The sequence below is a fragment of the Zophobas morio genome, unplaced genomic scaffold (genome assembly GCF_036711695.1).
Source record: "Zophobas morio isolate AGI-343-1 ecotype UQ-CSIRO unplaced genomic scaffold, CSIRO_AGI_Zmor_V1 ptg000026l, whole genome shotgun sequence".
In the NCBI taxonomy this organism is placed as follows: domain Eukaryota; kingdom Metazoa; phylum Arthropoda; class Insecta; order Coleoptera; family Tenebrionidae; genus Zophobas; species Zophobas morio.
The window spans coordinates 7,959,658-7,984,531 of record NW_026972131.1 but is presented as its reverse complement, the minus strand read 5'-3'; the positions used below and the strand labels follow the sequence as shown (position 1 = coordinate 7,984,531).

The window sequence follows — 24,874 nt, the reverse complement described above, 5'->3', positions numbered from 1 at the left end:
TCGTTAACTCGTTCTAACACAATTTAACAGTCAGGAGTTTGTTTAGATAGGGCGCTTGTTAAGAGATTTCATGAAATTCACTCATTCTTTGTTTACCAAATTATGAATAATATTTCTGAATGCTTATAGTTAAGTGTTACATTATAACATTCCTTAATTTCTCACAGAAAATTCCTAATAGTTCATTAACGGCAGTTAACTTAACCTGACGTTGTCCTACTCTGGGAAAAGGACCGTGAAAGTGCGATCAAATTGATAATATCGTGCACTGAGGTACGAGGGAATTAAAAAAAAATCTCTCTAAGCAGTTATCATCATATCATCTTCACATTACCATCACATCAGCGAGATATTTTTCTCGCAAGGTGGAAAGCTACATCACCGAGACATATTTTCTCGGAACGTTGAAAATTCCGTATTTGAATCTTTGATAAAGTGTGGCATAATTTAACATCAGGCAAATTCTTTGTTCTGGCAGCGACCATATTGTAAGAGTATTTTCAAACCGAGCACAGGTTTGAACTGTAAAATCTCGTTGAACAAATTAACAACATTGTGGGTCATGGGATCGGGAACGTGCATTTGATCACATTTCTGGGAGACATATTTTTGACACATTTTTTTTAATTACGTATTCGTCCGACGCCATTTTGAACCTCCAGATCGCCTGCTATTTTTTTCGTGTTTGTTTGGGGGAATGTAAAACAATGCCCCACAATGCAGCTGGATAACTTTTGAAAAATTAACCAATAACTCGAATGGATATAATTTTTCATCTCATACAAATTTTTCTATTATATCTCACAATTTTAATTTCAGTAATTTTCTTTGTTGTATAATTTAAATTGAACGTAAATTTTCATGCTCTGCAGTGCCTAACCTCACGTAATATTTTTGTCAGCACAAGTTTTATTCTACACCAGATCTTTTTTGTTTTCATAAATCACTGCTATTTTTCTTTCAAGTAAATATTTTGTTAATTAATGTTTCCATCATATAAATTGTTTGATGCCCAATCTTAATCTCAGATAAGAATTCTTTGCGGTTTAAAATTTCACAAGAGTGTATGGCGAATTTAAATATTGTTTATTGTTCTTTTGGAAACTTCAACACTTGTTTAGTTGTAGTTTAATATCAGAGTCATAGCAATTGAACATTTAAACGGAATTGAGGAGTGCGCGGTTCCTTGTCGAGCTGGCGGTCGCGCCATCTGCACAAAGGATGCAGGCCTAGAATAACTTTTATTAAAATTTTGTTCTCTTGTTGACTGCCATAATTTTAAATTTGCCGCCACACGTCCGTAATAACTTGCGTATTTGCATCCAGTTACTTATTTTTCTTTATTTTTATTAAATTGCTGATTTTCAAATATTTGCGTTGATTCAGAACGTTTAATTTGATTTCATTTAAAATTCATTCAAAGTTTTTTTGGAGCATTAAGTGGTGTCGTCACCCGGCACAACTTAGTCGCAGCTTTTTTTTTGTCAGTGGAGGAATAAAAAATTTTGTGTCCTTCAGATATTTGGTGTTTAATTTTGCGGTAGTTTTCCAACCTTGGGGTCCACCATTTGCATTTGAACGCATCCCACCATTTTTCAAAAACTCAATGTAGGGTTTCATTTTGTTAGATGATCATAGCCAAGGCCAATTTTTTGAATTTTTGAATTTTTCGCGGGCTTTCATTTTTTTTTTACATATCAATTTAAGACGGGATGTTTGGGTTATCACAATGTCTTTCGTGAAACACCAGTCCATCCTGTTAAAATTGGTGTAAGCAATGTCTCGCAGAGGTAATGGACCCAAATTCTTTGAGGAAACTGTAACAGCACAAAAATATCGAAATAATAATATCCTAACTGCTTTTGTTCAAAAGTTACAGGAAGACGAACTCCAAGACGGATTTTTTCAACATGACGGTCCCAGGGCACATACAACAGTAGATAATTTGAATTTTTTACGTGAATTCTTTGACGATAGAGTAATAAGTTTATTCTAAGATCACTTTAAATACATAATACTGTGGTGACCGAATTTAAATCAAACTTTTCGCGCTGAAATTAATTGACAACGGCGCGAAATCACATTTGAATAATTTTAATTTAAAAAAAAAAGAGTTCAATCACAAAAAGGAAATCCTTAAACATAGGCAACCAAATATGCATGGATGGTCTAATGCACGTAGCGCTTAGTAGTTAGTTTGCATGATCTTTGGGTTAGATGGCAGCACGTAGCGCTAGGGAAATTTCAGTTAGAGGGTTGGTAGAAAAACGGCATGGTAGGGCATTATGAATGTGGCTGTGTGTGTGTAACCACGTGGTAAGAGCTAGGTTTAAATTAGTTGGTTTGGTAGTTAATAAAACGGGAGGAAGCCTTTGTTTAACGACGATCAAACGTATTTTTCATAATGATACAGTTGTCCCCAACCCGCGCGGTAAATTCTTGCGCCCTTTTAATCGAAAATTACAGACTTCCGGTCGGACGCGAACACGTGTTGTGAATCTGTTTCTTTGTTTGTAAATTCACCAATCAAGCTAGTTTTTCTAAATAGTCAGCTAGTGCAAACACAATTTAACAATCAGGATTATTTAAATTAACCATTTGCTAGAAGATTTCATGAAATTCACTTAGTCAGGAAAAACACCTTATGTTTAATTACGAATAGGTCTCTGGATGCATATACGTAAGTGTTACATAATAACACTTCTAAATTCTTCACACAAGATTGCTAATAGTTCATTTACGGCAGTTAAACAAGTTCATTATACTGCGGACTGGCGGGGGGGTTATGATATTTTCTCCCCTCAGGTGGTTATCATCGTTATCACGATTAATTCATCGGGGCATGTTTCGCAACGCCAGATTGATTAATTAATTAAGGCATGCCCCCAACGCTACAGAAAATTTACATTACCGAGACGCTTTTTCCTCGCAACGATTTTGGAACTTACATCACCGAGACGCTTTTTCCCTCGGAGCGATGATTGGATATTTTTGTATTTGTTTATTATGTGTTTTGTTGGGGTAACCAGTTCGTAGTATTTTAACTTCTCAAAGTAAATTATTTTTGAAGTAACCAATCATTTAGATCATGATATAATTTGGCATAATGTAAACTCTTTGTTTGAACCGTTGATAAAGTGTGGCAAATATTAATCTCCTGTAAATTATGTTAACTCTGCAATTTTCACATCATACTATATTTCTTAATCTCACCATCTTAACCTCAGTAATTTTATTTGTTGTATAAATTTAATTGAACGTAAATTTCATGTTCTACAGTTCTAACCTCACATAACATTTCTATTTGTACAAGTTTATTTCACACCAGATCTTTCGTCTCATAAATCCTTGCTAAGTTTTGTTTTGTAAATACTTTGTTGATGAATGTTTTCTATCATATAAATTATTTGATGTCCAACTTTAATCCCACATAAGAATTATTTGTTGTTTAAGATTTCACAAGATTGTATGGCGAATTTAAATGTTGTTTATTGCTCTTTGAAACTTTAACACTTGTTCAGTTGTTGTTAACATCAGAGTTATAAGAGATTGAATGTTTTAAAATGGAATTGAGGTTAAATGACACAGAAAACGTGGCAGAAGCGAGGTTTGGTTCCTAGTCGAGCTGGCGAGATTTATCGCGCCACCTGTACAAGTCCACAGGTTTGGATAGATTCAGGGGGCGGCCGCCGACGTTGTGAATTTCTCGATTTGGCCCAATAGTCGAGATCTTTGCGGGTTGGACGACCATAATGGCCTAGTTCCGCAGGGCAAAGTTCGTCATGGGATATGCGTGTGGGGTAGGCTTTGCGATAGATAGAATCATCGTCGCGGGGGAGAACAGTTCCAGACCGGTAGCTCAGACTCCGCTTATGCTACAACGCTCCAGGGGTACTTTTGTTGTGCTCCTATTAACTGCCGTAACTTAAAAAGGGAAAAGAGATCGGCCGCCACACGCCTGTAATAACTTGTGTACTTGCATCCAGTTACTTGATTCGGTTTTTGCTTTGTTTTATTAAACTTGTGATATTCCAATATTTGCATTGATTCCAAACAGATGTACCGAATTTCCGTTTGTTCGTTTTTCGTGTGTGTATGTCTGTCAATTCGCGAGTGTTTTTCTTTCACATATCTTAAGGTGTTTGAAATGTAATAATATGTCGTCCGGGAATAAAACCAAAGGGGGTTTTTACGCTGAGGGGTAATTCTTCGCAGCGTCTTTCCCCCTGTGAGGGTGGTGCCGTTTCTCCCCCTCCAAACCAATTTTTGTCTATTATTTCTTGCGCTCTCGACAGTGTATGCACTTGTATGAAAGAACGTCTTCCCGCCAGTTTTCAAAAACAAAAAAAAAAAAAACACAACGTAGGTTCCTATTTGTTAGACGATCATAGCCAAGGCCAAACTTTGAATTTTTAAATTTTTTGCGGGCCTTTCAAACTGTTTTCAAGGTCAAATTTTGAGGCGGGAAGTTTGGGTTATCACAATACTAATAATATTTTACAACTTTAGTCAAAGAACCCAACTCACAAAACTCCAACACTATAAATTATGCAGGTACGACCGCCAAAGACCGTCTGTTTGGGGCAATACAGAAAATTCAGTAGGCACACGACATGGCTTACAAGTTTACAAGGACCCTAATGCGCAAAGCCGATTCGGCATTGTCAACCAAATAATCCTAGTTATTAGTATCCATTTAAAATGATCTTACAATACATTCATTTCTTGAGTATCCCCCAGACCAACCCCTCTGGAATACTTCTTGTTCAGATCACTGGTTCGGTCATCTAAAAACACGATTTTTAAAACTCCCATTCACACCATAGAAGACCTGAAAAGCAGAATTACCGAAGAGTGTGCTCGCATTACTCCTGCTACACTACAAAATGTGTTTGATAACATGAAAAGACGTGTCAATTTCTGTATACAGGAGAATGGATACCATTTCCAACAGTTTCTTTAACTTTGTTTTCGAAACTTATTCACAAATCTGCAGAAGTTATTTTCTTTCACTAGTTTTTCTAGTTTTCAACAAGCAAGAGCTAACTTATTTTGTTTGTAAATTGATTTATGTCGATATGCAACCAACATTACACATAGGTTCAAAATCGCATAGCTTTCTTTGATTTAAATAATAATTAATGAAGTAACTCGTATGAATTTATAAAATTCCTTTCGAAAAGTTTACACACGTATGGTTAGAGGTGGTTGCAGACTGGTCACATAATGATCCCACAGGTTTTCTTTTTAAGATTTGTTATATTACCACAACAAAAATTACCAATTAATTTTACCATATATAATTTTTCCACATTCTAACAATAGGTACTTTCGCAGTTTAATGTAAATAAAACAAAATTCATACATTTAATAAAATTTATTTTACGCATTAAAAGTGTGTTGATTTTTTCCAAATAATGAATTATATAGTTCATTTTTTGCTTCATCTGTCCACAAATTCTCATCAATTGAAGACATAAAGTTAACTAACTTATTATGCACAGCATATCTAATTTTTCTCCCTTTTGTTGCTCTTGTATCGACTTTCCTTTTCATTTTGCTTCTCATACTTTGTAACTGTATCCACTGTCTTCCTAGCTGAACGGGATCAGTAACATCAGCAGACTTGACTTCTATCAATTCTCTCAACAATTGATGATAAAAGTCATCATCATCAAATACCTCAGTATTATATTCATCATCAACTTTGTCGTCCCTGATGTCTTCACCCACGATTGAATACTGAGACCGTTTAGTTTGAGTTCTCTTTATTAATTTTTCTTTATTGCTTAAATTATATTCGATGTGATCCAAAACCGAATGTGAACTGGTATCTCCTTTTACAACTACCCGAGTTTTATCATTCCACTTTTGGATTACACTATTTCTGTAATCTTTGTACTTTTTGTGTTGATCCGAAAGTTCGTGTTCGTAGTCCTCTAATTTTCTTTTCTTTGTTTTTGGAGACGTTTGTGCAATTTCTTCTTTTTCCTCTTCTGCAGACAATTCGCCATCGGTGTCGCTTGGTATTTCTTCGTCGTCCACATTGACCTCATTGTTTGAAATTCCCTGTCCCAGTTTCTTTGTCTCTGGGAACTGTTTTAGCAGCAATTTTTGCAATAATAATAGTTTATCCAATGTAGAACACACATTTCCCTTTGTTTCATTCACTTTATTCATAAACTCTGGACCCGATTCTTTTTTAATTTCACTGAATGCAAGTTTTTGTGGCATTTTATTGGCAGTTATGAGACATTTTTGTAACTGAATTCTTACTTCTAATAAATTTTCCCACATGGCTGTTTGATTTCGTACACAAACTCCTTTTTTTATCTGATTCGAAACATTCGTTTCCTTTATATTTTTAAAATTAGCATCGTCTGGGTAATCCTCTAATAACTGCCCGTCATCATCATTTTCACTTATTTCGCTGTCATCTTCTTCATCATCGCCACTTTCTTCTTCGTCATTTGAAGAAGTTCCTAGGACAAGTAAAATAACAATGTTAATTGCTTTCCAATCGACATTTTATCAAGTGTATTATGTCATATGAACAATATGCTGATTTGTTATTATTTTTTACGTAAATAAAACATAACAGTTAATAGTGTGTATAAATCCAGCTGTTTCGAAAAATTAAAAGATTTGATTTTGCGAATTTTATTGTTTTTTATGGCAACCATTATAAGCTAAAATTAAAATATGTATCTAATGTTTGACTACATGTAAAGAAATGTGCTAACCGTTTGTTACAAGTGAGTTTTTCTATTACAAAATTTTATGTTGATGTCATCCATATTTTTGCAAGGAAACATATATCAGTTTGGATGATGCATTGTAATACTAATAATAAAAGTATTGTATTATTGTTATTCTTGAATAGTGATTTATAAGCAATATGATAACGAAACAATTTAATTACGTCTGCCGTATCTAATAACAATAACAGAGGTGCGACTGAAGACTGAACTGAAAATCATTTATGGTATTCGTAATTTAAGACAAATCGCGATAACACTTATCAACCTGTAGACGTGAGAGTGAAACAAAAACTAAACTAAATTTTCTACTAATTGCCATAACGGGATCACAATGCCGACGGTCCAGACTTTTTTATTGCTCTGACTTCCGCTTATTGAATAAAACACTACTTTTTTTATTTTCGAGGTTGTAATTCACATTTGGTTAATTATAACTTGTCTAGATCTAGAGGAGGCTCAGCATCCCCTAGCCTCCCCCTAACTACAGTCTTGTCTAGGGGTTATGAAATATCGAGAAAATATGAAAGTACCAAATTGCCGGATGGACTCCACTAATGTACGTCCTTCGGTTATCCTCGATAAGAAAAACAATTTGAAAGTGTTTATATTTATACATCGGAAGAATGTCACGTAAAAATTAGTTTGATTTCAATGAGTTCATCCCCTCAAATAGAGGATCAAAACTATTAAGGACTAAGCTACAATCGACAAAATGTTCTGAATATCAAGAAGAAAAAGCGTCAGTCTTTAAAATAAATGTGTGATTTTCTGCAAAATTTGGATACTGTAAAATTGATGGTTTTACCAAAGCATTAAGAAATCAACTTGTGGAAAGGAAATCAAAGGGTGAAAAAAAATCTAACATTGAAATACATAAAAGGCGTACCAACCATCACTACTTTAACTAATAATGCTTTACAAAAAAACTAAGTTATCCCATGGACTCAAATTTAATCAATATTTACTTTTATAATGTTGGTGGTTTAAGATCCAAATTAAATATTCTTCATAAAAGTGTTAGTGATGTACATTATGATGTAATAATATTTATTGAAACTTGGCTTAACAATGATTTTATAGATTATGAATTAGGATTACGGAATTACTCTATTTTTAGAGTTGATCGGAACAATGACTTTGTAAATAAATCTAGAGGCGGTGGGGTGCTTATAGCAGTTCATCGAAGACTTCAGGGAAGTAAAATATTAAGTGTGAATGAAGCATTTGAAGCTCTGTATATTTCAATAAAACTGAACAAACCGGAAGACATTATTTTGAGAGCAACATACATTCCGCCGAATGAAAATTTTTCAGTTTACGAAAGGTACTGTGAAATTACTAAAAATATTCTAGATAACCGGAGTGAATCATTGTTCATTATTTGCGGCGATTATAACTTACCTAATACCAAATGGAATATTATGGACAATACTATGGTGATTGAGGGGAATACCGATCCTAAAGCTCTGACTATTGCAAATTGTTTTGCTTACTTAAATATGTTTCAAGTCAATCAGTTGCCCAATGAATTCAACAATTTTTTAGATCTTATTTTTACCAATATTATGGACCTACAACCTACTTATGCCCATAAGCCTTTATTAAATTAATCAGTTTTTCACTCCAGTTATGAATTTGAGGTTACTTGTAACTTGGATCAGCGACATTAAGAATATGAAGAGGTATATTATAATTTTAAAAATGCTGATTATGAAGAAATTAACTATCGATTGTGCCAAATCAATTGGAAGGAAATTTTCTTAGACAAAGATATTAACCAGGCAATTCTCACATTCTATGATTTAATTTATGACGTAATCCATAATTTAGTACCTAAAAAAAAATTTCTAACATCTCAGTTTCCAAAATGGTTTTCTAGCGAACTAAAAAAATTAACCCGTTTAAAGAAAAAGCTCCATTTACAATATAAAATAACTGGCGAAAACAGGGATTACATGGAGTTTTCTAGAATTAGAGCTTTATGTAAAAACAAATCAAATGAATGTTATCAGAAATATATCGCAGAAGTTGAGGACGAAATACACTCCGACCCTTCTAAATCTTTTTGGAAGTTCTGGAAGAATCAAAACAAGAATCTGGGATATCCAAGTCGCATGAAATTTGATGGTGAAGAAGCCGTTGGGCCAGAATCAATAGCTAATTTATTTGCTTAGTTCTTTCAAGGGGTATATAGTGACCCTTCAGACAATATAAATTTTAACAGAATAGGTGTTTCAGGTGAAGTCTCCTTTGCTTTTCATAGGTTTGCCGAAGAAGAAGTATTTAACAGTATTTTAAGTTTAAAAAATTCGGCCAGTAGTGGTCCTGATCTAATTCCGTCGGAGTTTCTAATTCCATGTGTTTTTAGCATAACCAAACCGATAACTTATTTATTCAATTTATCTCTGCATTCTGGAAAATTTCCCGAGCTATGGAAAAACAGTTACCTTGTTCCAATACACAAATCTGGGGATAAAGAATTGATTTCAAACTACAGAGGTATTTGTATACAATCGGTTTTGCCTAAGCTTTTTGATCATTTAATTTCCACACAGTTAAAAATGGCAACTAAGCACATAATAAGTGATGTTCAACACGGATTTTGTCAAGGTCGTTCCACCACCACAAATTTGCTTTTGTACCAAAATTTTTTAATTGATTCTTTGGAAAAGAGTAAACAAGTTGACTCAATTTATGGGGACTTGGTGAAAGCCTTTGATAGGGTTAACCACAAAATCTTAGTACACAAACTAAGAGCTATGAATTTTGACGAGATGTTTGTCCAGTGGATTGAAAGTTTCATATCAAATAGGTCTCAAGTTGTTAGAATTGGAAGCTCGTCTTCAAACACCATTTCTGTGAAATCAGGTGTCCCTCAAGGAACCCATTGTGCGCCCTTATTATTTAATCTCTTCATTAACGACATTTACCTTTCGGCAATATTTTTCAAAAATACTCTTATTTGCAGACGACTTAAAATTATTTCGAGAGATATCGTCAGCTCTGGATTGTGCCCTTCTTCAAAGTGATTTGAATCGAATATATAATTGGTGTGTATGGAATGATATGAAAGTTAATACAGAGAAATGTTTTAAAATATCTTTTTATCGAATAACAGGTTACACTAATTTCTGTTACCGAATTAAGGGTGCCGTCTGGAGGCAAAATATCTGCCTGGTCAAAGTGAGAATAAAACGACCCGGGAGATGCTGCCTCCTGTTAGTGAATTGCTAAAATGTGAATAAATGCAGCACCGATCCGTAGAATTCTACATTTTACTGTACGGAAATAAGTTTTAGTACACAAGCCGCAGTGCCTGTCTAGCCATAATAGTTGCAAACAAAACCCGGGTACCTGAATTTACCCTTGACCGTTCAAAACTGGAAAGATGTAAAACTCACTGATTCATTTTCCTATTTTGGCTACAGTTAATTCTTTCCAGTTATTTATTTTGTTTCCGTACTTAAATTGTTTTCGGTAAATATATTAAATATATGTAAATATTAAAGTACCTCCTACTGTCGGGGAATCATCTGTAGATATGTGATTTATTCCTATAAAGGATGTGTTGTTTGTCTGAATTACAGGAACATCATGTAAAGCAAAAATTGGTCGCGCCAAGGTACTATTTACGAACGGGAGGGATTTTCCACATTTGTAGGCTAAACTTGAAATAAGAGAATTAACAATATTTCCGGTATAAGTAAATATTTTTATTATTTTCCTACTATCTGCACTGTCGGACATGCCCATTCATTACAAATAGAATATTTTTGGCGGAAAATTTTTCTTAAACTTAATAATGTATAAGAGTTTGGTTTTGTTATTTACTTTATCGTTTGCAACAAAACAATAGTAATAAAAATAAAAATATATTTACCAAGTAAATAACAATAAATTGTTAAAATTATTAGCCGCAATCGTTTGAAAATGAATAATAACGTGTCCTTGAAGCTATTAGCCACATAACAAAATTTTTTACTTTCTTCAACGCAAATCATTAGTACGTTGTATGCAAGTAATTCTAAGCATTCAACGGTGGTTTTTTATGTAAGTACTAAAATATTCATGTTAATTATTTTGGCGGCTAACTGCATGGCAGAAGGCAGTTTATTTAAAAATTTGACTTTGCTTAAACTGTTTGTTAGTATATCGTTTTGTAAGGATTTAAATAATTAATTTTAAATTTTTAATAGAAGCAGCTGCTATTTTTTATGCATATTAACTTTGACTTGCACTTTTAATTTTACGTATATCATATGCTTGCGCATCGTAAACCTCATTTTTTTGTATAAGGTGTAAATATTTTTTGTTCACTACATATTTGTCATACTGTTTCGGAAAGATTTAATTTTAAATTTTAGGCTTGAACAACAGCTTGAACGTAATTTTAAATTCGGAAAAAAATTGGTACTCAAATGGAGTCGAAAGCGTGTACAAGGGATAATTTCAGTCCGCAATACCAGTCCCACTTCCGGTGACAAACAAAAGTTGTTAAATTTATTGTAGGTGGTTGTTTACATCTGGCTGGTAGAAATGGTAGAGTCCTATGAATGTAATTGTTTGAAATGCACGTAAAGTACCTTTTTCGGCAAAACTCAGTTTTGGAACAGTTGCCAATGTTACGACTTTGTCAGTGTCTGCCTAAAACATAGTTTCGGTCGTCCACTTACAAATTATTTGCACTATATTTTTGTTGTTACACCTTATTTTATAATAATGGCTCGTGACAAATTTTATCTACGCAAAAAAAAAACAAAACGTGCAATTAGTACAAAAAATTGTACAAACAGTAAAAAAACACATAAGTTTATTGAATTGAAATAAAAAGATCCAACTTAAACGAAATCATCAATACTTTTATCAAGTATGTTATAAGCTGTGAAACATTAATCCTTTTCCCGTCATAATTCAAACTACAACATTTTTAGATTCAAGGTCAACTGGAAATTTGTGAAAAGGAGATTTGCTACTTTGTGGTTTATAGTGGAGATCAGAATAACCTCCATATAGAAACAATATTTAGAGATCGAAAAATATGGACAGAAATTATGTTTCCAAAATTAGAAAAATTCTATCGCTGCTGTTTGGCTCCTGAAATAATACTGAACAGGAGGTCAAAAAATTTGAAATGTTTAAATTTTGTTGGTTGTCTGTATGCCCCATTTTTTTAAGGGATTAGTAATATATAATTAAAATAAGCAGCATTTACAAATATTAATATTGCATGGGTTCGGTTTGACAAGTGTGTGCTGTGAAATTATACTGAGTATTACAGTCTGGATAGAAAGTCGCTAACCCGATTTGTTCTGTTACTGTCCTACAGAAGATAATATGCTTTTCTACCTGCCATCAATTCATCTCTTTTTAATCATACCTATGTATATCGGCGTAGGTTGATTATGATTACAAAACTTTGACATTGTTTTACTTCTTTCATCTTCACCAACAAATCAATGACGTTTCAGAGTATATATAATAAAACACGTTTCAATTTTATTTTTTCATAGAGGATAAAAAATAATTAATATAAAACAGATTTATATGTGCCTCAGCTGCGGAGGATTGTAAATACCTTTTGATCTCTTAAATAAAACATACTTAATAACTAACTTTTAACGTATCCATCTTTTTTACTGTTTTAGTAAAAAAGATGGATACGTTATTTTGTCACTTCTAAAAACCGAAATGGTATTGTAAAATCGGAAATGCGATATCAAAATTTTATTCCGATAAATCGCTGAGTAAAAACAGCTCCCCCTGGTGGACAAGGTCCACATTAAATTAAGTCTGCAACCAAACCAGAATCTAAGTAAACCTGTATTCTGCTACGGCATCATAGCTCGTTTAATGGCGATTTCTCGTTTCAACAGATTCTGTCTTTTCGAGAGTTATTTACCTCAGTCGTGAATTTTTTAGGATTATAAATGGTATCAAAAGAAAGCTGACACTTTTCCCCAGGGGACCTCCTATCTCAGAATGCAAATCACTTCAGCACTTCTTCAAAAAATGCATCAATGTACCGGTTAAATCTGGTGTAAAAATTGGTCAACTTTATAATTTTTTTTTGTAAAAACTGAGGACTAGATATGAATATAAATATGGAGGTCCCCTGGACTCAAGTTTGTTAATTCGAAATATAATTTTTTTAAAGCGATATATCCCGTATTTTTAAAATGCAACTCCGGAAACCACGACGATGTTTTCAATGTATTTAGTATAGGGCGAAACCGAACCAGACGCGAGCCTTAATAAAACTTCTGTAAAGGCAGTGTCGGAGATACGCGAGTTAGGGGTAATTTTTGATAAAAAACTAAGCTTTGTTCCACATATACATTATGTTCTGAGTAAATCATCAAAAATGTTATGTTTAATTAATAGATCGTTATATCGTCTTTCCGTTGATGCTCATAAGCTTGTCTACTGTGCCTTGGTAAGGTCTGTTCTAAAATACGCCAGTGTGATTTGGTCACCCACGTATTTGGTGCATATTAGGTCGCTGGAGAAAATCCAAAATTCTTTTCTTCGAACATGTGCGTGGAAAATGGGTTACAGTAAAGATAGTTACACTTACTGCCAGATGAGAAATCTGCCCTCGTTAGATTCGCTTGAGACTAGAAGACTAAAATCGGATTTAATATTTCTTTTCAAATTATTTAATGGTTATTTATCTTCCAGTGATTTGTTATATGTTTTTGGTTTAAATTGTCCTAAAAAAAGTCTTAGAAGTAATCCACGTTTCTTTACTCCATTACATCGAACAAATTATGGATTCTCATCGACTGTTGCTCGTCTAACGCGTGAAGCAAATTGTCACGAAGTGGAACTGTTCGGGGTATCTTTCAGAAAATTCAAACTTTCATTGCGGAATATACAGTATTGATTTTTACCATTATTTACATTGTGTTTCTGTTAAATTAAATCACATGCTGTGTAAGTTTATTTAAGTTAGTTTAGTTATTTTGTATTATTCTTATATTTTTGTTTTTCTGTAATATCATGGAGGTTGCCGTAAATAAACTACTATTATTATTATTATTATTATTATTATTAAGACCCACCACTGACCCGGAAATGACCGACATTCAGGCAAGACTTCTATCATTACGGGTATTAAGACCAAGTAATGATATGCATTGATTAGATTAACAGAACACCTTTCGAGATTCTAGAATTACAGCATACAAATTAGTCTGCTATTATTCTCTAATCTCACCCCATCCCCAAAAGTCTAGCGTAACTACCGACCATTTATCCGCACACTACTCTGACCTACTGGTGCTAATCTAATCTGACTGACATGATCAGACTGTTCGAGAAACTTACGAACAATATGACATGTTCCTAACAAAACAGCTTTTTGAATTTTGATAATTATTGAATCATTCAAATGCAAAGACTTTAAATTCTCAACTAAGCTATTTGGAACTACACCTACATTAGAGATAACTAGGGGTAGAATTGAAATTTTTTTAAGATTCAACATGGATTTCATTTCTATCGATAATTGTAGATATTTTGAAATCTTGGTGTGGTATGTTTGAATAATGTTGTTTGTGTTAAGAACAGCAATGTCAATGAGAGTATTATTAATAATATTATTATTATTATTATCATTTTTCAATGTTTCAAAAGAGTTTTGACATTCCACGTTCTTACTATGTTAGCAAAATTTTGTAAAGTTTTATTTTTGTAAAGTTTTTCCTCTTCTTAGTTCCCTAATTTTTCTCAAAACAATACGATAATGCTTCAAACATATTTCACTCTGTAACTTCTTGTACAGAAATGTGGGCTTTGCTCCACCCCTCGGTCTCACGACGAATAAAAAAATTCCTTACAATTGAGATGGGGCGAGTGGGTGAGGCTTATCCATTTCAATAATACAATACTTAAAATATCAAATCGCGAATTTCAGGTTAGAATTATGTTTTAAGTATTATGTTGTTTAAAGTAAACTCTATACGTTAAGAAAAAGAAGCCAATGGTTAAGCCCCACCCACCCGCCCCAATCTCAATTGTGATGAATTTTTCATTTATTGTCACTTTAAAAACAGAACTTAATTAAAAAATCCAAATTTCTTTAGACAAATTTACCATTTTCAAGATGTTTTAAGTTTCCTGTTCGAAAAGATGACTATACGTATAGTAAGGAAAACATTGGTCGAAAATTGTTTCGACAGAACTTCCCTCGAGTCTAAAGTACAATGAAACATATCCAGCATTTTTGAGTTGAGTTTTTACTTTACACAATTTTGTGATGACGTCATCAACATTTCTGCAAGGACAAGTAGATCAACTTAGATTGGTAATACTAAAAATAACAGTGTTGTATTCCCATAATTTTCTGGGAAAATGGAGTGGCAGTTCCTGATTTAATCAATAAAATAAACTGACTAATTCATTAATTTTTCTGAGTCACCTGTTTAAGCAAATCTAAAAAATATGAATGCAATGATAAATCGCAAGTAAAAACTTATCATATTTTGCACATTTTGGGTAGAATTTATTCGGCAAAATTTTGAGCTCAGGTCATCAATTTTTTGAAGGGGATAAGCAAATATATTTTGATTTAAAATTTATCATACCTGTCATAACTTTAAAACATCTGCAAGATTTCAAAGTAAAAACTCAACACGGCGTCGTAAACTACATGCGTAGGAATATGTTATTTTATACAATTTAAAACCCATTTACTATGTATATGCAATTTTGAAGTGACGTCATCATATTATTGGTGGGGATGATCAGACAAATTTTGGTTAGCGTTTTAGCATCTACATGATATTCCTAATATAAATACAGTATAACCTATATAATCCGAACCACTTGAAAACATGCACCTACTTGCAAAAATGACGCAAGATCTTCTTTCAGCACATATTGTATTGAATTTTTTGAAATTTTTAAAAATTGTGATATTTCAATACACTGTATTAATTAACTAATTCTGAAAAAAAGGTTGCAGTTACTGAAGAAATGAGTGACTTCTAAAATCTACAAGAAAAAGTATTTAGTTAAATTTGGAAAATCGTCAAAAATGGGTCGAAATTTGCTAGTACTTGCCAAATAACCTACCCTCTAAGAAAATAAAAGGCGGGCGGGCCAGACTAGTATCTGCTAAAATAAGACTCATTTTGCCAAAATCAGTCTCATCTTAAAAGTACTAGCCCCGCCCACCCACCCTTTATTTTCTTATAAGAGTGGGTCATCTGCCAAAATCAGTCTTATCTTGACAAGTACTAGCCCCGTCCACCCACCCTTATTTTCTTAGAGAATATGTCATTTGCAAGATAAGATTGATTTTGGCAGATGACCTACTCTTCTAAGAAAATAAAGGGTGGGTGGGCGGGGCTAGTACCTTTTCTTCGAAGAGTAGGTCATTTGTCAAAATGAGTCTTATTTTGGCAAATACTAGCCTGGCCCAGCCGCCTTTTATTTTCTTAGAGGGTAGGTTATTTGGCAAGTACTACCACAGTGCAAAATTTAATTTTTGAAAAAGTTGTCTAAAAATTCTGAAAAAATTCAGAGATATATATATCCCGACGTGCTGATTCCAAAAATATAGCATGTTTATGGTAACGGAGCAATATTTTCGGAAAGTTCGATGTAAAATTCCAATTTTTTGAAATTTTTGAAAATTGCGATATTTCAATGGACGATTCTGGAAAAACGGTTTAAGTTATCGAAGAAATGAATCCAGAAGTGACTTCTGTGGCCTAAAATCTACATGGAAGTATTTTGTTAAATTTCGAAAATCGTCGAGAATGGGTCGAAATTTGCATAAGGGAGATAATACGAATACATAATGGAAAATTTCATTTTTGAAAAAGTCATCTAAAAATTCTAATTAAATTCACGGATATAGATCCCGACGTGTTGATTCCAAAAATATGGCGTGGTTATGGTCACGGAGTAATATATATTTTTTTTCGAATGTATCTTATTATCCATGTTTGGTTAAGAATACTTTATTTCTGTTTAATAAAATTAAGGTTTATTTCTTGAAATATGTTTTCAGCAGTGTATGAAGTTGTTGTTCAATTTCCTTTCAGCTTTTTGGGAAAATCGCTAATCCGAACACACCTTTCCCCAATTAATTCGGATTATCGAGGTTATACTGTACAAAATTTGACAACAATCAGCCAGTACTTTCGGAGACCTATTTCTTCGCACTGTAGGGGTCATGAAAGGTCGAGAAAACGTAAAAGTAGAGAGTCGGCTGACGGACTCGATTACAATACTTCCTTCGCGTACGCTCAGAAAGTAAAAATGACAAAACTAAAAAAATAAGGTTACAATACTTAAATGCATTTCACACTTTGTGAGACAACGGATAGATATATTAAAATTCTGTAAATGCCATTGATTTTAGCTTTAATTTTTTCATGTTTATAACTTTTATATTTTGAAACTGAAATTGAAATAGATGTCAAAGTGTCGTATATCATTCTTATATCAATTTAATCATCTATCAAAATCCGTTAAAAAAATATAGATTATAGTAGTTCCGGTGAGAGATTGGGATTTCTTGACAGTTGACATGTAAGTTGGCAGCAACCGAACACTACAAAATGCGCTGAAATTCCTACGCTGTCGGTGTATCTGGTGTAAATGTAAAACTACTGAAGTTCCATTACTGGGGTTGCTTTTTTTCTTAATATGTGCAGTCATCTTTTCACAAGACACTTAAAACATGTTCAAATTCATAAATTTGTATAGGAAAATATCGATTTGCAATTACGCTCCGCCCCTCGGTTTGACAACCAATGAAAAATTCATCACGATTGAGATCGAGACGGATGGGTGGGGCTTCTCTTTTGCCTTTCTTTTTTAATTAATTAAAATGAGGAATATGAACCCGTGATTGGTTAAAACATGCACGTTGCCTATGAACAGACCTGAATTAAAAGTTAACCGCGAATTAACTTTAATTTCGCTTTCTATAAACCGGACCTTAGTTTTCTTTGTATAACACGATTACTTAAAAACAATTTCACATGGTAATTTCTGATAGAAAAGTAAGGATTTTACAATTAACCTCTGCCTCTCAGAATTGAAATAGGGCGGGTGGGTGGGGGTTATATTTTTCTTTTTTTTTTATATATACATAGCCGTCTTTTCACAACAAGAAACTTAGAACATGGAGCCTAATTTCAAAATTGGTATTTCTTTATACAAATTTTCCATTTTAAACATCTTTTAAGTTTCTTGTTGTGAAAATAAGTCTACACATATTGAAACAAAAAGACAAAATATAAGGCCACCCACCCGCCTTAACTCAATTCTAATTATTTTTTTTTATTCACCGTGAACCAAGGGTGCGGAGCTTAACTGTAAAATACTTATTTCTTTACAAGGAATTAAAAACATGTTTTTAAGTATCGTGTTGTTCAAAGAATATTACGTATATTAAGAAAAAACGGCAAAATATAAACTTAAAACACGTTTAAAATGGTAAATTCTTGTAAGAAAATACGGATTTTGGAATTAGGCTTCGCCACCCCTCAGTCTTGCCAACGAATGAAAACTTCATTACTACATATTTAGATCAGGGCGGGTATGGGTAGCGTTAATTTTTTCTTAATATATGTACATAGTATTCTTTGAATAACACGATACTAAAAAACATTATTTACATTGTAATTTCTTATAGAAGATAATAATGATTTTGTAATTAAATTCCGCTCCTTTGGCTCTCGACGGTTAAAAAAAATCATCACAATTGAGATAGGGCGGGTGGGCGGGGCTTATAATTTGCCTTTTTTCTTAATATACGTAGCCGTCTTTTCAGAACAAGAAATTTAAAACCTTCATACAACAAACATAAAAATCTTGTAGACAAATATGAATCTTGCAAGTAAGCCCCGCCCCTCGAACTGACAACGAATGAAAAATTCATCACAATTGAGAATTGAGATCGGATATGGGTGGGGCCTAATCTTTGGCTTTATTTTTTTCTTAATATACAAAGTATTCTTCGAATAACACGATAGTGATACTCAGAAACATGTTTTAATTTCTCGTAGAGACATAAGGTTTTTGCAGTTGAACTCCGCCTTCTTGGTTCACGACGAATAAAAAAAATCATACAATTGAGATACGGCGGGTGGGCGGGGCTACATTTTGCCTTTTTTTCTTAATATATGTAGACTTATTTCGCAAACAACAAAAAACTAATCCTGAACTTTTTTCTACAACCGCTTTAAATACGGCAAAAGTTGACCATCAAAGTTACCGTCAACGCCAACTTGGCAACGATTCTAGGAGATATTTCAAATAATTTTCAGGAGAATACAAAAGTATAATGATAGTAGACATCGTTTTCTGTTGTTAAGAGACATTTCTGTAGCAAAAAACATCAACTCGATGGAATTCATTTTCGTATCGTAAAGTTATGGCTCCTAAACGAAACTCACTACAAAAATTCTCGAGTAACGTAAAACTTATTTTTCATAGCGCTTAAAAATAGATTCATTTTGAAATTTCAAATTTTGCGTAGATTTTTAACCGTACGTAGCATAGAAGATCTTTTTTGGACAGAACTGATGCTTGCGAAAAAAAAACAAGAAAGTCACATTGAGCATTTGTTTTGACTTTTTATAAATCTTGGTTTAATTATTTCAGTTTGGTTTCATTCTAATTTTCCTTCAAATTTAATAATTGATTCATTTGACAAATTTCTGACAATTAGAAATATCTTTTAAATTTATTTAAAGTCAAACTTGGATTCAAATTAATTAAAAAATACTTGTTGAAATCCAGCTACAACTGTAATCAGTAATTTGGGTTGCCGCATTAAAAGACACAAATGTGATCACTCTGTTGGTGTACCTTTAAAATGTGAACAGCCTTTTTTAAGACCACAAAAGGGATATATTACAGATCAAACGAATGATTGTAATGAAAATAGCGAACTCTGATAGTTTATAGTTCTTCTAAATGTTTTTCATTACAATTATATTTGTTTCACAGTAATTTGAACACTGTTTTTTTTTCAGTTTTATAGTTTAGACTTTATTTTGTGTTGATTTTCTCTTTTTACAAATACATAGTGATTTGCTACTCCATCATAATTTGTTCTTAACACTTAATAATTTTAAAGAAGTTTCTATTTTCATAGGTAATGATTTGAAACAGTCTACTCTTTAGCTTCTGTCCATTAATTATTAAAACAGAGAAATATTTACTTTTAATCAAAACAACTACCTCTTTTTTAAGCATGAACTGAAAACCTCCAAAAAAATTTTAAGATTCAGTTGTAATTTGAAAACATGCTGTGTCTCCCCCATTTCACAAACTATGCGTACCTTCTGATTCTGCCTCATCTTCAGCATTCTTATTAAATTCACCACTATCGTCCTCATTTTGGTCATCTCCGTCATCACTAGAATCAACATCCTCAGACTGTACTTCTGAAATTGACAATATTTTAGTAGAAAATCTTGAGAATATATCGAATAACAAACAACATACCATCAGAGTCAGAATCCCCGAGATTCTTTCTACTGGTCTTTTTCCCCGCATACTTCTCATCTAAATCAGCCAATAAATCAACATTAGCGCGTCTAAATTTACTCAAAATTGCTTCCTCTTCGTAAGCATCTTCACCATTTTCAGGTAGTACTTGAGCGGTTGTGGCATCAACATCATCTTCTGGGTCGAAAGAAGAAGGTGCAGTATTTAAAATACCTGCAATTTTATCGGCTAACGTAGTTTTATTGCTCACTTTCATTTTAACACATTCACGTTGTATCTTGTAGGTTATGTTATATTGTCAAAACTGGAACTTGTTAGAGATGTCACTAAAAAAAGGATAGATACTAGTGTAGCATACTAGTGCAACAAAGACAAACATTGACTTTTGACAGATAACTCAAAAATGAGTGTAAACACAAATTTTCATTTTTATTCCAATGTTTAACATTTACATGTGTTTTAGGACTCACCGGAAGGTTCGTGGTCACGTTTCGCCAAATATTATGACCCAGTTAAAATTGGTTCTATCGACGGGACTGACACGGAGCCCCACGACAAGGGCGTCGTTAGAGCCCTCAACTCCGAGTATTACCCAAACAGACACGTAAAAGGCCGTCCAGAATGCACAATTTTCGTGAGTAGATTGAATCTCAAAACCACGAAGGATACAATCAAGGATGTTTTTTCACGGTTTGGCCCTTTGCGCAGATTTCGTTTAGTTAAGGACATAGTGACAGGCATGCCCAAAGGTTACGCGTTTATTGAATTCGAAAGTGAACATGACGCAGAAGAAGCTTATTCCAAAGCGAACAAAATGAATGTTGACGGTAATATTATTTTTGTTGATTTTGAGTGTGAACGATTATTAAAAGGATGGCGACCAAGACGAGTAGGGGGTGGTTTTGGAGGGAAGAAAGAATCAGGACAACTCAGATTTGGTGGTCGCGATCGACCTTTCAAAAAACCAATTAGTTTGGAAATTAGGGAAAGGAGAGAACGTGAAACACGTGAAATGAGGGAACGAAGCAGGAGTAGCAGACATGATAGTAGATATGAATCAAGATCGCGAAGAAGTTAAGTTTGTGGGTTTAGTAAATAAATAACATTTATACTAGAATGTATGTCTATTATTATGTTGATATACAAATAAGAAATGTGGAACATTTAATAAAAAAAAAAGATTGGAAATTTTATAAACTTATGCAACATGAAATCCATTTTCCAAATTGGCAACCTTACTACGATTCTCCTAAAAGAAAGAGGATTATTAAAGAACAAAAATAATTATGTTCTCATCTTATTACCAACTTTATCTGTGTCCGCCTCAACAGGGCGATGAATATCTGCTTCCTGCAATTCTTCTTCTTGTTCAAGCCTGTCAATAATAGCCTGACGCGAATCTAAAAATGTTGTCATGAAAAAACTATTTTTTAGTAATATTGAAGCTTACAAGGTTCAGCACACAGAACAAATACTTCTCTATTATTTAAGTGGATGCAGTCTTCTCTAAATTTGCGAACTACGTCATTAAACCCGTCCCAGAAGTTTATAGATCCGGCTGGTAGTTTAACAACAGATTTGAATTTCTTGTAAATTTCATCAGCTTTGGTTCTTAATTTTTGTGCATCGGTGTTGAAGACATCTAACTCCTCTGGTGACAAGTTCCATTCATCAACATTCCCAATGTATTTTCTTAATCTCCTGATCATTTCGACCACATGGGAATGTTTTTTTAGCATGATTTCGTCCATGTTGATTTCCAACATTTGATCCAAAAATTCCAGAGCCTTCTTTGGGTCAGCCTTATTCAACCCTAAGCAGTTCTTTATTTTTGCATCGAGTTCAACCAATGTGGATTCACTTCTCAATCTTTCAACCCTCTTATATTTATTGTTGATGAGTTTCATTTCAGCATCTCTGCGAATTTCAGTTTCTGTCAGATCAAAATCTTCCAAAAATGACTCTGGGTCACTTTCCATTGTTACTTCTCCAGTTATAACTGATTCTTTCAATAGCAGAACTCGAGAAGCTGTATCGTTGTCATACATAGCACAATCATATTCATTTTCAAAGTGAAGTGGCCAGGTTTTGTGCAATTTTAAACCAGCGTATTTACCAGACGGCAGCAGCACGGGGAATACTTGATTCTGGAAATAGCATCTCTGATCCACAGGACGTGCTGTAACGACAACAATTAGTTAAAAAAAAAAACATGAAAAGTCTTACATTTGTATAATTCTGGGTTTTCCTTAACAGCATCAGCCTGTAATTAGGATTAAAATTATGTTATTGTTTGATGAGGTTCTAAAACTCACATAGATAATCCAGTTTTTGAGATTAAGCTCTGAAACAATTTTAACGTTTGGAAGAAACGGGAGATCTTCATCAGTTGGTGGGTTATTAACGTCCGCATCATCCATTGTCTCATTATCCTCTTTCTCGGTGTCATTTTCCACTTTAGGTTCAGTGGGGCCATCTGCTGTACTTTCACTCATGTTGGATTCTAAACATTATAATTAAAAATGATTACCACAGCGAAATGAAGGTGCTTACCTCCTTCACTTTCAGAATTTCTGCTAACCTTTGCAGAATCTGACGATTTTTCAGAGTTTGTTCGTTTTCTCTTTGGAGCTGGTGACTGTTCCTAAAAAACAAATACATAAATAATCATAGTGTGCAAGCTTACTTTTAAAATTTTACATCAGATGGAGAATCATCCCCATCGGTTCCATCAACCGCAATGGCTTTTTCAATCTGGTCAATTGCATCTTTGAACTCCTTTTTCTTGGATCCCTTTGTCATTTGCTCCTTGTTCTTCAAATAGTAGCATATATCTTCCGGTTTAATGTTCCCCCTAGAAAACAAGTAAAAATAATTTTTTGTCAGAAAGCATCGCACAAGCTTTTCAAACTCGGGAAAAGCTTGTCGGCAGATTTCTCGCTAATTTTGGGGCACTTTTGGCAATATATTGAAGTTAACCTTCACGCTTCAACACAGCTGCGCCCCCTCAACATAACCAATAATAAAAAAATATATATAAATAAAGAGAGAAACACTTACGTTTCGCCAGTTCCGTAGAACTGTACATTGAATTTCTTGCCGCTTTTGCCGAGTACCTGCACATTTTATGAAATGAGTTTGATGGAGATGTTTATTTGGCGGCTTGCTTACCACTGCCGGCCATGCTGGGTATCCTTTAATTTTGGCAAAAACTTTGTCACCTTCCTTGAACTGACGACTTCTTTTCATTCTGTTCGAGGGAAAATCGACGAGTTTATAAAAGTGTAAATAAACTTATTAGTTTTCACGCGGGAACAACAAGAAAGCTTCACAACTTCCCTAACATGCAATGGCGTCCATAAGTTGTATACAAATTGAATTTTCAATGGCGGATTTGATCTGAGAGCGATCTGAGCATGCGCAGGGTGTAGAGTCACTAGTGAGCCTAGCTGAATTGCTAGATTTTGATATCGTTAGGCAGCCAGTAAAACACATACATTAATTAAAATTTTCATTTTTCTTTACCATCTGATTAGTGTTAGTGATTAGTTAAAAACATCAGGTTTTGAAAAAGTATATTCAACGAATGAATTGTAAACTTTAATGTACGTTATTGCATTATATTTAAAATGTCTTTCTTCTTATTTTTTTCTACATGGAGTTAGAGAATTTTCTGATATCAATGTCACAACATTCACCAGGCACTTCGTTATTGCACTTTTGTTCCTAACATTTTTCGATGTCTTGCTGCGTGCATATAATCTACGTCATCAAGAGTCGGCTGAAAGTGTCCTTTAAAGCTCATGTTATATATGTTGGCAGCGTAGAAAATTTACGGCAGGTCTGTCAGTAATTATCAAACACCCAACGATTAAAATCACATTACTTTTTTAATTTTCATAATTTCGAAACTGAGTTTTTAGTTCTTTATTAGCATGTCATATTTCAAAAACTATTCAAATTTTTGTCTTAGATAAGATAAGACTGATTTTGGCAAATGACATAGTAAATAGGTTTTAAATTATATGAAATAACATAGTCCTGCATATGTAGTTTATGACTCCGTATTGAATTTTTACCCGAAACGTCCAGATTTTTGGAAAAAAATCAAAATTATAAAACAACATTTTGCAATTTAATTTTGAATCTGCAAAACCGAATGCGTTGAAATATTATTATTATTACTATTATTAATACAAAAATAAGAATCCAGCTAAAACCTATGCATCCAAATAGAAATAAGAGACAATTTCAATAACAAAAGAAAAAAAGAAAAAAAAAGCTGCACTCCTAAATAATACAAATAATATGATATACTAGGACCCGATTTATAGAAACCGATGTTAAAGTTAATTCGCGATTAACTTTTAATTGAGGTCCGTTGCTAGGTAACGTGCATGTTTTAACCAATCACGGGCTCATATTCCACATTTTAATCCTCTGTTAAATTAATCGAGGATTAAATATTTAATTCGCCTTTCTATAAACCGGCCCTAAAACTTATAAATTGCATGCGTCGAATCTGTTCAGCAGACGTTTTAAAGTTATTGTGAGCATGGTAAATTGTTAATCAAAATATGTCTGTTTATTCTCTCCAAAAAAATGATGACGTCGTCTCAAAATTTTGTCGAATAAAT

The 24,874-nt window shown here is 33.4% G+C and overlaps 3 protein-coding genes across 4 annotated transcripts; 1 reads left to right on the top strand and 2 right to left on the bottom strand.

The window, feature by feature from the left end:
- Nucleotides 1–5,362: 5,362 nt before the first annotated feature.
- Nucleotides 5,363–20,557, bottom strand: LOC135136135 (protein AATF-like). Its single transcript, XM_064065269.1, has 3 exons — nt 20,235–20,557; nt 20,069–20,173; nt 5,363–6,482 (listed from the first exon to the last, which is right to left on the bottom strand). The coding sequence occupies exons 1-3, from the start codon at nt 20,491–20,493 to the stop codon at nt 5,383–5,385; spliced, it is 1,464 nt and encodes a 487-aa protein (XP_063921339.1). The 5' UTR covers nt 20,494–20,557; the 3' UTR covers nt 5,363–5,382.
- A 25-nt stretch (nt 20,558–20,582) lies between these two features.
- LOC135136136 (U11/U12 small nuclear ribonucleoprotein 35 kDa protein-like) lies at nt 20,583–21,354 on the top strand. Its single transcript, XM_064065270.1, has 2 exons — nt 20,583–20,646; nt 20,701–21,354. Exons 1-2 carry the CDS (start codon nt 20,641–20,643, stop codon nt 21,313–21,315), a joined length of 621 nt encoding a protein of 206 aa, XP_063921340.1. The 5' UTR covers nt 20,583–20,640; the 3' UTR covers nt 21,316–21,354.
- LOC135136134 (uncharacterized) lies at nt 21,343–23,631 on the bottom strand. 2 transcript variants are annotated; one of them, XM_064065267.1, is made up of 9 exons: nt 23,409–23,631; nt 23,298–23,353; nt 22,938–23,091; nt 22,791–22,881; nt 22,553–22,740; nt 22,464–22,500; nt 21,688–22,416; nt 21,546–21,637; nt 21,343–21,486 (listed from the first exon to the last, which is right to left on the bottom strand). In XM_064065267.1, exons 1-9 carry the CDS (start codon nt 23,484–23,486, stop codon nt 21,436–21,438), a joined length of 1,476 nt encoding a protein of 491 aa, XP_063921337.1. In that variant the 5' UTR covers nt 23,487–23,631; the 3' UTR covers nt 21,343–21,435. The 2 variants fall into 2 exon arrangements, with proteins under 2 accessions (XP_063921337.1, XP_063921338.1); XM_064065268.1 differs by having other exon boundaries at nt 21,542–21,637; nt 23,409–23,630.
- Between the last annotated feature and the right edge of the window lie 1,243 nt (nt 23,632–24,874).

What these genes read in the sequence shown, in the direction of transcription:
- LOC135136135 (XM_064065269.1), bottom strand. Translation starts at nt 20,493, where the DNA reads ATGAAAGTGAGCAATAAAACTACGTTAGCCGATAAAATTGCAGGTATT. An exon ending in CGGGGATTCTGACTCTGATG is followed by an intron (nt 20,174 to 20,234) that starts GTATGTTGTTTG and finishes TGTCAATTTCAG; the next exon opens with AAGTACAGTCTGAGGATGTT. An exon ending in AGATGAGGCAGAATCAGAAG is followed by an intron (nt 6,483 to 20,068) that starts GTACGCATAGTT and finishes TACTTGTCCTAG; the next exon opens with GAACTTCTTCAAATGACGAA.
- LOC135136134 (XM_064065267.1), bottom strand. Translation starts at nt 23,486, where the DNA reads ATGAAAAGAAGTCGTCAGTTCAAGGAAGGTGACAAAGTTTTTGCCAAA. An exon ending in TTCTACGGAACTGGCGAAAC is followed by an intron (nt 23,092 to 23,297) that starts GTAAGTGTTTCT and finishes CTTGTTTTCTAG; the next exon opens with GGGGAACATTAAACCGGAAG. An exon ending in TCAAAAACTGGATTATCTAT is followed by an intron (nt 22,501 to 22,552) that starts GTGAGTTTTAGA and finishes TCCTAATTACAG; the next exon opens with GCTGATGCTGTTAAGGAAAA.